The sequence below is a fragment of the Mobula birostris genome, chromosome 9, assembly GCF_030028105.1.
Source record: "Mobula birostris isolate sMobBir1 chromosome 9, sMobBir1.hap1, whole genome shotgun sequence".
Classification (NCBI taxonomy): domain Eukaryota; kingdom Metazoa; phylum Chordata; class Chondrichthyes; order Myliobatiformes; family Myliobatidae; genus Mobula; species Mobula birostris.
In genome coordinates, this window is record NC_092378.1 from 38,507,206 (window position 1) to 38,520,004 (window position 12,799).

Consider the following 12,799-nt stretch of genomic DNA (forward strand, 5'->3'; position numbering starts at 1 on the left):
AAAGGATGATGACGCATGCTGAGAACTATTTATAAAACTTGCTGCTTGCAGGAAAGAAAATATTTGTGAGGAGTCGAGGTCCACAGAAGAGCAACCATAGGAGGAAAACAAAGTGTGATTTTCAGGGTGAGCATTTATAGTTTATAATTTAATACAAAAGTATGGAGATATCAATAACGAGTAGATACCTCAAGAAGATCACTGTTGATTGCAGCCTCAGCTCGGCATCTTGCTCTCCTCCTTTTCTATCACCAGCATCATCCTATTCCTTATTAAAAATCCATCTACTCTCCTAAAAGATGTTCAAAGACTGTTGCCATTGCCCCTAAGAAACAGAGATCCAAAGACTCTTGTGAGAATCCCAGTTCTGGGTGCTTTTAGAAGAGGAAACTCTTCGTCTGCCTTCAACACCTAGCTGTATTTCCCAAATTAAAGTTTAGGCGCCAGGCCAGATTGAAAAGATTATAGTGTTGGGACCCGATGCAAGGTTCAGACTAGTTCAGCTTGCTGCTCCCCTCTACACTGAACCAAGGGTCTGTGGATAGACTCTGTTTGACAGTCCTTTTAATGTTTTTTGTGGGGTTCTTTGTTTCGTGGCTGCCTGTTGGGAGATAAATCTCAAGGTTATGTAATGTATACATACTTCGATAAATGTACTTTGAACCTGTGGAAAGAAGAACTCTGAGATAGTGTTTCAAGTGTGTTCTGTACCCTGTAACTGGTCAAAAGAACCAGCAGAAATGGAACACACCTTGAGTCTGGTTTTACTGTTGACGAATGCTATTTTTATTAGTTACTACGCAATAATACTATAAAACCAGACAAATCAAACAGGTTAGCAGAACTTATGCATATGTAGATGTGTAAATATAAAACCCAAACTACTTCAAGCTTAGGTGGTAATTGATACAGTCGTAGAATGGTAGGTAAGAAAAGTTCAGTTCAGCTGCACAGGTTAATTAATGTGAGATGTTTGTAATCCAAAGATGAATGTTGTGAGAAGGCAATTATGTTGATATTCCACGACAGCAATACAAGATAACAATAGTAGTAGGTTTTATCTCCGAAGTTGTTCCACTCCACATTCGAAATATCACCAACGGTGATCTTCAGTGAATATCCTTTCAACACAAGTGGTACCACACCCAAATTCAGCTATGGGACATCTCAAAGTGGTGGCCACAGGATACTCAAACAGAATCCACGTATGGATTATCACCAAAAGTAGTTTATCACTAAGGGGACCCTCTTCAAGGGAACCACCACCAAGGCAAGGGTCGACACACCGGTAGATTCCACAAGGTTACCCCAAACACACAATGTGATAGCCACTTATTCAGTTCCACGACATACGAAATAACTCCAACAGTGATTTGCCACAAGGGTGCCTTTCTGCAGTGAACTACCACGCCCAAAACACACAAGTGGTATTCACAAAGGTACTCCCCTCATCAGAGAACCCACTCCTGTGGATTAACTAAGTGATGATCACACTTTCGTAGTCAAATGGAACTCAAACTCACCCTCACAGGCTACTTAGAGAGAGAGAGAGTCCAAACAGTGACCTCTTTGTCACTAGGTTTCTTCTGTTTCAAACCTTCCTCTCCCCTCTTCTCTTCCTTTAAAGTCACCGAATGTGACCACAAAAAGGAGACAGTCTTCTGTGGTGAAGTTATCAACCCAAGCAAGGGTTGGATGCACTGATAACTTCCCACCAGTCACCCCTTTTCCACACTGCGAGAGCCACTGATCGATCCTCCAAAACCCACCTTTCTGTGGGCACACAAAGCTCATCCAGTGTCCAAAACCATGTGTGTCTGTGTAACAACCAGCTGACCTTGTATTTATCTAAGCGTGCTGAATACTAGTTGTCCATCACATAACGTCACCCTCGGTCACCATGATGACTCACGAGCTGCTCGTTGCTCTCTCTCCGAACTCGCAAGCAGGCAGCGTCCTTGTATAAGTGTAAACACGCTGCAGAGTTCATATAAACACCACCTCAAGGCAAGCTTCGTGTCTGTCTCTCCCCCCCTCCCCCCCCTCCCCCCCTCCCCCCTCCCCCCCTCTCCTCCCTCCCCCCCTCTCCTCCCTCCCCCCCTCTCCTCCCTCCCCCCCTCTCCTCCCTCCCCCCCTCTCCTCCCTCTCCCCCTCTCCCCCCCTCCTCCCTCTCCCCCTCTCCCCCCCAAACAGTGTCCAAAAGTCAATCTTATTCTCCCGACGCTTTAAAGTGACAGTCCACAGAAAATATGAATCCTAGGGGTACATAACAAGTGCAAGGCCTTGCGTAAGAACTGACCAGTGCTAATACAAATGGGAAAGGCTGATTACCTGAACTTGTCAATTTGCTATTGAGTCTTGAAGGCTGTAGTGTGCCTAGATGGAAGATGAGGTACAATGAGATCAGTGTCCATTTTCATTTGATTGTGAATAAGATTTTAAAGTTCAAAATAAGTTTATTATAAATGTACACGTCACCATACGGAACCCTGAGATTTATTTTCTTGTGGTTATACTCAACAGGGCTGACAATATTTTAGCTGGGTCATGCAGAATGCTCCTGTTCTTTCCCAATAATTCCAAAGCAGTTAAAAGGATTTCTAAAAGTACTTATATACAGTGACGCAGACACACACATACACAGACACACTCGATTCTAGTTAATGGGGACACATCAGGACCAGTACATTTTGCCCAATTAAGTGGCTGCCCCAATTAGCCAAAGATTCATGGAAATAACCTTATGATAGATCTCAACTCAAAATGTCGACTGTTCACTCTACCATTGAAGGTACCTGGCCTGCTGAGCTTCTCCAGTATTTTGTGTGTGTTGCTTGGACTTCCAACATCTGCAGATTTTCTCTTGTTTGCTGTTTAAAAACTGTTTGCTCTAGGGTGGGTATGTGTGTGTTCGGTCTGACTAGAATTATTCCTAGTTAAAGCTGGGTTGTATTGGTCAGTGGAATTTTTTTTGTCACGTCTTGCAACAAGCTAAGACATCTGTTGAAATGTCATTAATTTAAACAGAATATGTTTTTAAGACTGGAACTGCATCAATATTAGGAATCATTTATTGATATTAGCCCTTTGCCTCTTCCGTGCCAGTGATGAGCGTCCCATGGTCTCTCTGAGCTCTTTTTGTACTTGTGTTAAATAACTGGAATGAGCAGTTGCAAGGTAAGTGGACGTGCACTGAAAATAGTCCAGCCTGCTGCTAAACTCTCTCAGCTCCAATTGACAGCAAGGATACCATTTCCCAAGCTGCAAATGTTAGAAAATGCTTTCTTAAGGTGATCATGAATAAGAAGAAAGGAAGCCTAGACTGAATCTTCATGAACTATAAAACACATTTATCTCTCTAGTAATCTCCAGCCTTGGGCCAGGGCCTTGTAAAAGTTCTTCATTATTCTGGACTCCATGGATGTCTTTACTAATATAGTCCAAGAAGTAAAGACAATTGGTGGCATGGATGATTATTGGTTTATCCAGAAATCTGATTTGTGTGTTTTACTGTAAATTCTGTTAATGCAAGCTGAAGTAAATGGAACTAGGTTGTAAATGGGTTTCAAGCTGTTAAAATAGCTTGTATGGTTACTCTGTAGCAGAAATCTTGGTGCACAATATTGGACAAGCATGAGATTTACAAATAAAAGATGTTCCTGTTGCTCAGCTGTGCAGTATCAAACCTAAATGAACTGGCATTACCCACCTAGTTACCCAGTGAATCACTGAACATGAAGAAAGAACAGTAATGTTCAAATTGTACTGATTGTCAAAGTGTGTATGCTTTATACAGCTTGAAATTTCTCTCCTTGCAGACAGCCACAAAACAAAGAAACCCACTAGAACCCATTTTTTTAAAAAAAAGACCTACAAACACAATGTGCCAAAAAAATTACACAAGTGATAAAAGTAAGCAAATAGCATTCAGAACTGAAGTTTACGAAAGTGAGTCCACAGGCACAAAACCAGGCATAACTGCAGCGGATTTCAGGAGCAGGCCACACCCTCAGTTCAGCGCAGAGCCGAGTAAACGTCCCTTGTCTCTGGGCTCAACACCCTGACTTTTTCAATCTGGCACAGTGCCTAAATCGTCCAAACCTCTGGTCCTCCCTTGTTCTCAGACCCGGATGCTTCTGCCTTGATACACACTTGGGCTGGTGGCCAGCTGCTTCAATTCAGCCTGTACTGGTCTTTTCCAATTCGGGTTAGTACTTAAATCAATCAAACTGGATTTTTCCTCGCTCTATAGGGCATGGGCTCCGTCTTTTTGCGCCTTAGTTCTGCTTCACTGAATAGCCCTCACACTTCTCATCTCAAAAATGCCAGGTTGTACAGGCGGTTCAAAAGATCACCCGAAAGAGAAGTTACATGCTTTTGTTTGCAGTGATGGCTTACGAGGAAAAAGTGTTATTGTTTGGTTTATTTGCTTCCGATAAGTAGTCACCGAGCTTCACCTGCCCCACCTATAACCGGAAATATGTAAGTTACTGATTGGATTTTTTTAGCTCAATTTTCATTGCAAGACACTTCATAAGAAAATAAATATCGCAATTGCAAAATGCTCACCTTTGTAATCCTTGTGCATATACAATGTATATGCAGTGTGCATATGTCTGTCTTGAATTTCTTGTTTGACGGTGCATTCACATCATATTTTGTTTAGTCTCCTGGTATTTTGGCACCTTGCATTCATAAGACAATAAGACATAGGAGCAGAATTAGGCCATTCAACCCATCGAATCTCTCCGGCAATTGATCATGGGTGATCCTAGATCCCACTGAACTCTGTGCACCTGCCTTTTCGTCATATCCTTTGATGCCCTGACTGATCAGGAAATGATCAACTTCTGCCTTAAATATACCCATGGACTTGGCCTCCACCTCAGTCTGTGGCAGAACACTCCAAAGATTCACTACTCTCTGCCTAAGAAAATTCCTCCTTGCCTCTGTTCTAAGTTTGAGGCTGTGCCCTCTAGTTCTGGATACCCCCACCATAGGAAACATCCTCTCCACATCCACCCTATCTAGTCCTTTCAACATTCAATAGGTTTCAATGAGATTCTCTCTCTCCCCTCCCCCAACAGACCCAAAGCTGCCAAATACTGATCATATGTTAACCCCTTCATTCCTGGAGTCATCCTTGTGAACCTCCTCTGGACTCTCTCCAAAGACAACACATCCTTTCAAGATGTGGGGCCCAAAACTTGACAAGACTCCAAGTGCAGCCTGACTAGTATCTTATAAAGTCTCAGCATTATCTCCTTGCTTTTATATTCGATTTCCCTTTAAATGCTAACATTGCATTTGCCTTCTTTACCACAGACTCAACCTGCAAATTAACCTTCTGGGAGTCTTGTACAAGGGCTCCTAAGTCCCTTTGCGCCTCTGTTTGAATCTTCTCCCCATTTAGATAATAGTCTGCACTATTGTTCATTTTACCAAAATGCGTTATCATACATTTCCTAACACTATTCCATCTGCCACTTTTTTTGCTCATTCTTTCAGTTTGTGTAAACCCTGCTTCCTCAGCACTACCTACCCCTCTACCTATCTCTGTATCATCCGCAAACTTTGCCACAAAGCCATCAATTCCAAATCATTGACAAACAATGTGAAAAATAGTGGTCCCAATACTGAACCCCTGAGGAACACCATTAGGCACTGGCAGTCAACCAGAAAAGGCCCCTATGATTCCCATGCTGCCTCCTGGCTGTCATTCCTCTATCCATGCCAGTATCTTTCTTGTAATGCCATAGGATTTTATCTTGTTAAGCAGCCTTATGTGTGACACTTTATCAAATGCCTTCTGAAAATCCAAGTGTGTGATATCCATTGCCTCTCTTTTGTCCACCCTGCTTGTTACTTCCTTGAAGAGATCTAACAGATTTGTCAGGCAAGATTCCACGTTGCAGAAACCATACTGACTTTGACATTTCATCATTAGTCTCCAAGTACCCTGAAATATCATCCTTAATAAGAGACTCCAACACTTTTCCAACCAATGAGGTTAGGCTAACTGGTCTATAATTTATTTTGCCTTCCTCCCTTCTTAAAGAGTGGAGTGACATTTGCAATCTTCTAGTCCTCTGGGACCATGCCAGAATCAAGTGATACTTGAAATATCATGACCAATGCATCTGTTATCTCTTCAGCAACCTCTCTCAGGACTCTGGGATGTGATCCATCTGGTCCAGGTGACTTATTCACTTTAAGACCTTTGAGTTTGCCAAGCACTTTTTCCTTTGTAAAAGCAATGGCACTCACTCCTGCTCCCTGACGCTCATGGAGCTCTGGCACACTGCTATTGTCTTTCACAGTGAAGACAGCTGCAAAGTGCTCATTAAGTTCATCAACCATTTCTTTGTCCCCCATTACTACCGCACCAGCATTATTCCTCAGTGATCCATTATCAACTCTCATCTCCTTTTTACTCTTTATAAAACTGACAAAAAAAACACCTTTTGGTATCCTGCTTTACATTATTGGCTAGTTTGCCCTCATATTTCATCTTTTCCTTTCTTATAGCTTTTTATTTGCCTTTTGTTGGATTTTTAAAGCTTCCCAATTATCCAACTTCTCACTCTTTTGCTACATTACATGCCCTTTCCCTGGCTTTTATGCAGTCATTAACTTCCCTTGTCGGCCATGGTTGCCTACCCCTGCTATTTGAGAACAACTTCTGTGGGACGTATCTATCCTGCGCCTTGGGAACTATTCCCAGAAACTTCAGCCATCTCTGCTTTGCCGCCGTCCCCGCCAGCATCCTCCAATCCACCTGGGCAAGCTCCTCTGTCATGCCTCTATAGTTCCCTTTATTCCATTCAGATGCTGATATGTGTGACTTGTATTTCTCCCTCTGAAATTGCAGTATGAATTCAATCATTTTATGATCATTTTCTCCTAAGGATGCCTTTACATTAAGCTCCCTAATAAGATCTGGGTTATTACACAACACCCAGTCCAAGATGGCCTGTCCCCAAGTAGGCCCAAGCATAAGCTGCTCTAAAAGCCTCTTGTAGGCATTCAACAAATTCCTGCTCTTGCGCTCTGACACTAACCTGATTTTCCCAATCCCCTTGTATATTGAAGTCTCCCATTACAATTGTGTCATTTCCTTTATTACATGTTGATATTCTCAATTTTCTTTATATTTACTGTATCCCTACCATACTCCAGTTATATTAGTGAATGTAAATTGGATTGAAATTGAGATACAAAGTGTGGTGCATTTGTTGAGTCCATTGTGGTGTGACAAAGTGGAACTCAGTCTTTAAAGAGTGTTGTCATAACACACCAGTTTTGTGTAGACATTTTCATCCTGTTTGTGCATAACCTTGTATAAATCTTCAGTCTGTCAGCATTTCTGATTTTATTTTGTGTATTGATATTGTCACCTCTGCATTACAGAAACAATTCTAAAATTCACTTGTTTTTTTTTGCTGTTTGTACAACATAATGTGATTTCGATAAAGGGAAAGCTGCATGGTCATTCTGCACAATTTGTCTTTTGAAGTGCACTTGACTATAGCTCTTCCTATCCTATCTCTTGTAAAAATCCAGTTTATCTTTTCTCAGTTCCCTTGTCTCTGCTGCATCTGTTCCCAGAGTGAGGCTTTGCTTTGCTTTCCTTTCCAGGACATCAAAGATGTCTTCCTTCAACTAACACGATTTCCTTTCCTTTGTTACTGATGCTGCTCTCACCCACATCTCTTCCATTTCTCGGAATTCCATGCTCATCCCACCTTCCTGACACCGTAACAGCGATAGAGTTCCTCTTGCTGTAACCTACCACCCATGAGCCTCTTTATCCAACACATCATTTTTCACAACTTCTGCCATCTTCAAAAGGATCCGACCACCAAACATATCTTTACTTTCTCTGTCTCTCCTCCATTTCCCCTTCCCCCCGCCATGTCGTTCCTTCCATGATTCCCATGCCCATTCATCCCACGTCACTAATCTCCCTCCTGGCATTAACCCTGCAAATGGCCAAGTGCTCCTTTACCACCATTTAGGGCCCCAAACAGTCTTTACAGGTGAGGCAATACTTCACCTGTGAATCTGTTGGTGTCATCTAATATATCTGATGCTTCTGATACGTCCTCTTTTACATTTGGTGAAACCTGTTATAAATTTGGAGGCTGCTTTGTCAAGCACCTCTGCTCCATCCTTGAAAAGCTGAATTTCCTGATGCCAACTATTTTACTTGCTATTCCCAATACCGTTCTAACATGTTGGTCTGTAGGTGCTTCTTCTTTTGCCATGAGGCCACTCTCAGGATGGAGGAACAATTCATTTTGTCAGGGTAGCCTCCAACCTGATGGCATGAACATCAATTTCTCCTGGTAAATTTTTTCCCTCTCCCTCTTTTTTCTATTCTTCACTCTAGCCTCTTGCCTCTTTGTACCTGCCTATCACCTCCTCTGGTGCCCCCCTCCTTCCCTTTCTCCCATGGTCCACTCTCCTCTCCAGTCAGTTTCCTTGTCTCCAGCCATCAATCACATTCTAGCTATCCTCCTTCCCCTCCCCCCCCCCACCTTTTTATTTTGGTGGCTTTTCTCTTTCTTGGCCTGAAGAAAAAGGAATATTGTATCATTTCTTAATGCATGCATTACTAATGACAATAAAAGAGGACTGCGTGTCCTCATAACCTAATCTTATCTAATCTAAAGAAGGGTCTCGGCATGAAATGTTGATTGTTTATTCATTTTCATAGATGCTGCCTAACCTGAGTTCCTCTAGCAGTTTGTGTGTTGCTTAGTAATACAGGTGGCAATATTGTGAACACAAGAAATGAAAACCATCTGCATAGATCAAAGAGCTCAAAGTAGCCCTTTCTACTTAAAGTTAATAAAAGAGGAACAGACCTTTTTTTTTGGAAGAAATACTGGCTTTATTGCAGATAGCAAAGGGATTGTAATCCATGAGCCAGTCTGGTTATCTTTTCTATTTGCACAAATAGTGTTCACACCCTAATACTGACTGATATTTAAGACTAGGAAACCAGGCAGTCAAGTTTCTAGATTCCTATTCCTGATAACTCATAGCTCAAATTCCTTTTTCTCTAACGATAGCTGACATGGCAAGCTTCTGGTACGTTGGTCTAATTTTTCTTTCCACTCCCTGACCAGCCTCTCTGCCCCATGCCTTCTCCATTGCTACAGAGAGGTCATACACAAGTTTGAAGAATAATAACTGATATTCTGCTTGGGTAGCTTACAACCCAATGGCATGAACATTGAATTTTTCAATTTCTGGTAACCCACAACCCCATTGTTTTCCCCACACCTACTCACCTGCCCACTTAAGTTTGTTTCTTCCTTTATTTATTTTTCCCAATCCTTTGCCTATCATCAGTCCACCTCCCCCCCCTTTGCTCCCAAATCTGGTTCCACCCTTAAGCTTACTGGCATCTATTCCCCCCCTTCCTCCTTACTGTTATATACTGGCAGTCTTTCCTTCTCTCTTGGTCCTGATGCAGGGTCTTGAACCAAAATGTTGACCTGCCTCTTTGTCTCTGCAGACTAACCCATTAAGCTTTGTATTTCGGATTCCAGTATCTGCTGTCTCTTTTTTTTTGGGTGGGGGGAATGCTGTTCAGTAAGCCAATGGATCTTGTCATTGAGTGCTAATCAGAATTTTTGCTTAATCTATGACAGATGCCAAAGTACTACCCAAGTATAACTGTCGTGTTATGATCCAGGATAAAACCTATTCCTCATCAGGAGAAAACGCTGTTCTTGTCAGTCTTGTGCCACTCTCTGGAAATCTTCATAAAGCAATGGAGAAAGTCAATGTGAAAAACTAATACATGTACAATGAAGTTTTTGTTTAGGTTTTTTTTGTTTCTTTCTTGTTTGGCAAATTTTCATTCAGCTTTGTTTTGAACAATTAGTCATTTTATGAATCACAGTAGTATCCCATGTCACACTGTTAAATCTTTATTTCTTTTGTATGAAATTATAAATGCTTGTAGTTATCTAGCAAAACTAGAATTGAGAGTTTATTTTCATTTAGTGTTATTAAATTCATGATCGTAGTCAGATGTTTTGAAGTTTATATAGAAAGTATATGTTATGACAGGGCATATCTACTTGAAAATGTTACTCCTGTTTTAAATGTTGTTGATAAGCTAAGAAAATTACCTCATTTCGAATTAAATGATATTCTCAGTTAAATTGTCCAAGGTTGTTTGGTTTCATCAAAACAAATGAAACTGTTTTTTCCTTGTGTTTAAGTATTAAACAATATCTTCCTATTTATTAGGAACAAAGAAATGAATAGCTAGATTCCTTTAGCTATTCTAATTCCATTGTATTGTCAGAATGTGAAATTATCTAATGGCTTGTTCATAATTCCTTTATTTGCTGAACTTTATTGTTTATAACATTGTAATAATTGCATAAGTATAATAAGTAATTTGCAATATGCTTGTGTGCAACAGATTACTAATGCCTGTTAACTTGTTATTTACTTGTTTAGCTGTCAGACTGTTCATTAAAATATTTGACTGTCATTTAAATCCATTAAGTTACTGTTGTAAAAACTAGAGGAATTTGTTACATTTTTATGGTTTGGATAAATTCTACTCTGCATTATCTTCAGAATGGCTTATTTACAATTAGTGTCATTGCAAAGCACTGAGATTTCAAGGCACCTTAGCCGAATGTTGACATGCTTTGAAATTATTTGATTATGGATCTTTCTAGCGATACCATCATTCCAGAGAGCCTTGAAATATTTTCAGAGTCACTGGACACTTCATGACTAAGTTATTTAACCATTACTTCCTGGCATAAATCCAGCCTTCTGAGTTATGTGGACGTTTTACTCATTGATAATTGAACATTAGAGTTATTTAGAATGTGTTGTGTTTTAATTGTGCTTTTATTTCCTGTCCCTCTTTTACTTTCACTCCCTCCCCACTTCCGCCAGCTCTGTTGTTTTAATCTCTGGTGATCACTCATTTGTTGGATCTACTAAAATATTAGTTGGTACAGTTTTAAAAAAAAATCTATGATTAATGCCAGCATGTAGTTTTAGAATTTTGTTTATGCTGGTGTGGGGACAGTTTCTGGTACCTGGGTAGTGAAGGTAACAGTTCGAAATAAGAAAGTTGATGTGATAAGTGGTGCAGAATGAGCACCTGTAGATGCGTCTGGACTATGAAGTGTCATCAGTCTCATCAGCAGCAGTCAATGGATTAGACATGATCACTAAATTGGAATTTGGAATCTAATCTAATTCAAACAATTTAATGTGCTGTTTTTACTTATTCTATCAATGGGCAAGAATCAGACTTGAAGTGATTTATTTTTCTCTGAGATGTGTACATATATTACAGCAGGTGTCTATACAGCTTTGATCCTCTGTCCACTGAATTGTTTGCAAATCATGAACCACAAAGACTGAGTAACTCAATAGATTTTTCTGGCTAGTGTCATCTGCAAAACCTTTTGGCAGCTGGCCAGATGTTTTCAATCTTGTGTACGAAATTGTAGAAACCTTTTTTTTTAAAAGAAAAAGTGAGTACCGTTTGATTCTCTAGCCATTACTGCTCAAGAGCTGTACATAGATTAAATTGAAACTGATTTGAAAACCACAGATGAAGTGCTGGTAAAGTATTCTCAGCATAGGAACTAAATTTGTGGAATGAATTGGCTGGTGAATGAAAGATTACTGGCAAGAGCAGCAATATTCCATAAAAGAAAATGTATGTGGTTGTGGCCACAGGCTGAAAGGATGTTTCTATCACAAGATGAATGTTTACCAACTCTTCATCAAATCAGAAAATCTTCACGGAAGTAGTTTGGGCTAGGTTGTACAAAAAACTTGTACTGTTGGTGGGATCTTTGGTTTAGCAGGTGAGAGTTGCCACAGCATTGCTCATTTCAATCTCACTCACCACCAAGCTTCATTCAGACATCCCACCCTGCAAAAACTCATTTCAGGGAGGTAGCATCATCAATTTGCGGGAGACTTCCGGGAGAGGTGGGATGTTTGCAATAGAGTAGCTCCTTAGTAGCCAGCCAGCTACTTTAAATAATGTTAGCTATGCTAATGAATGAATGACATCTGTTAATCTCACCTTAACATGTCTTTTACATTTTAACCCATCATGGGCAATAGAAAAGTCACTGATGCAAACAGTGCAGCGAGCAACAGTGTCATTATTTTTGACCCCTATTAGGCACCAGACTTCAGGGTAGTCTGGAGTGACATACATTTTATATTTTCTTTTTTTGGAACACTCTGCCACTCTGACTTTTTTTGGAACTCTCTCGCTCTTGCTTTCGCTCTCTATCGTGTGCGCTCTTGCTCGTGGTCGCTCTCACTTGCACTCGCTTTCTCACTCTTGCTCTCGCGCTCTCTCTCTCGCACTTGCTTTCTCGCTCTCGCTGGTGGTCGCTCTCACTCGTGCTCGCTTTCTCACTCGTCGCTCTCATTCGTGCTCGCTTTCTCTCTTGCGCTCGCTCTCTCTCTCGCTTGTGGTCGCTCTCACTCACTTTCTCGCTCTTGTGCTCGCTGTCTCACGCTTGCTCTCAAAAAAAAAATCAATTTCCGGGACATTGTATATAATTTGAGAGCATCAGGGAGCCACTATTAATTTGCGGGAGACTCCCGGACCTTCCGGGAGAGGTGGGATGTCTGTTCGTTACTCTTGTTTGTGGTTCAGCACAATATGCTTGTATAGTGAGTAAACAAAGATTACATAGCCACTGACAAAGCCTACTGAGAGAATTAGATTGGATTAACTGTACACAACATGTTGATTTCATTGACTCAGGAGGAATTT

The 12,799-nt window shown here is 40.9% G+C and overlaps 1 protein-coding gene across 6 annotated transcripts in view; it reads left to right on the forward strand.

Annotated features, from left to right (window-relative positions):
* LOC140202691 (uncharacterized) overlaps positions 1-10,184 on the forward strand; it is a 70,528-nt gene extending 60,344 nt beyond the window's left edge. For 4 of the 6 annotated variants that reach the window (XR_011887165.1, XR_011887167.1, XM_072267857.1 and 1 more), the window contains 2 exons: positions 52-126; positions 9,663-10,184. Coding sequence is in view for 2 of the 6 variants with exons in the window: in XM_072267857.1 (XP_072123958.1) it covers positions 52-126; positions 9,663-9,811 (224 nt within the window). In the remaining 4 variants the exon portion in view is untranslated. The remainder of the gene's footprint in view (positions 1-51; positions 127-9,662) is intronic. The other 2 variants (XR_011887164.1, XR_011887166.1) reach the window with 1 other exon arrangement.
* Positions 10,185-12,799: the final 2,615 nt, after the last annotated feature.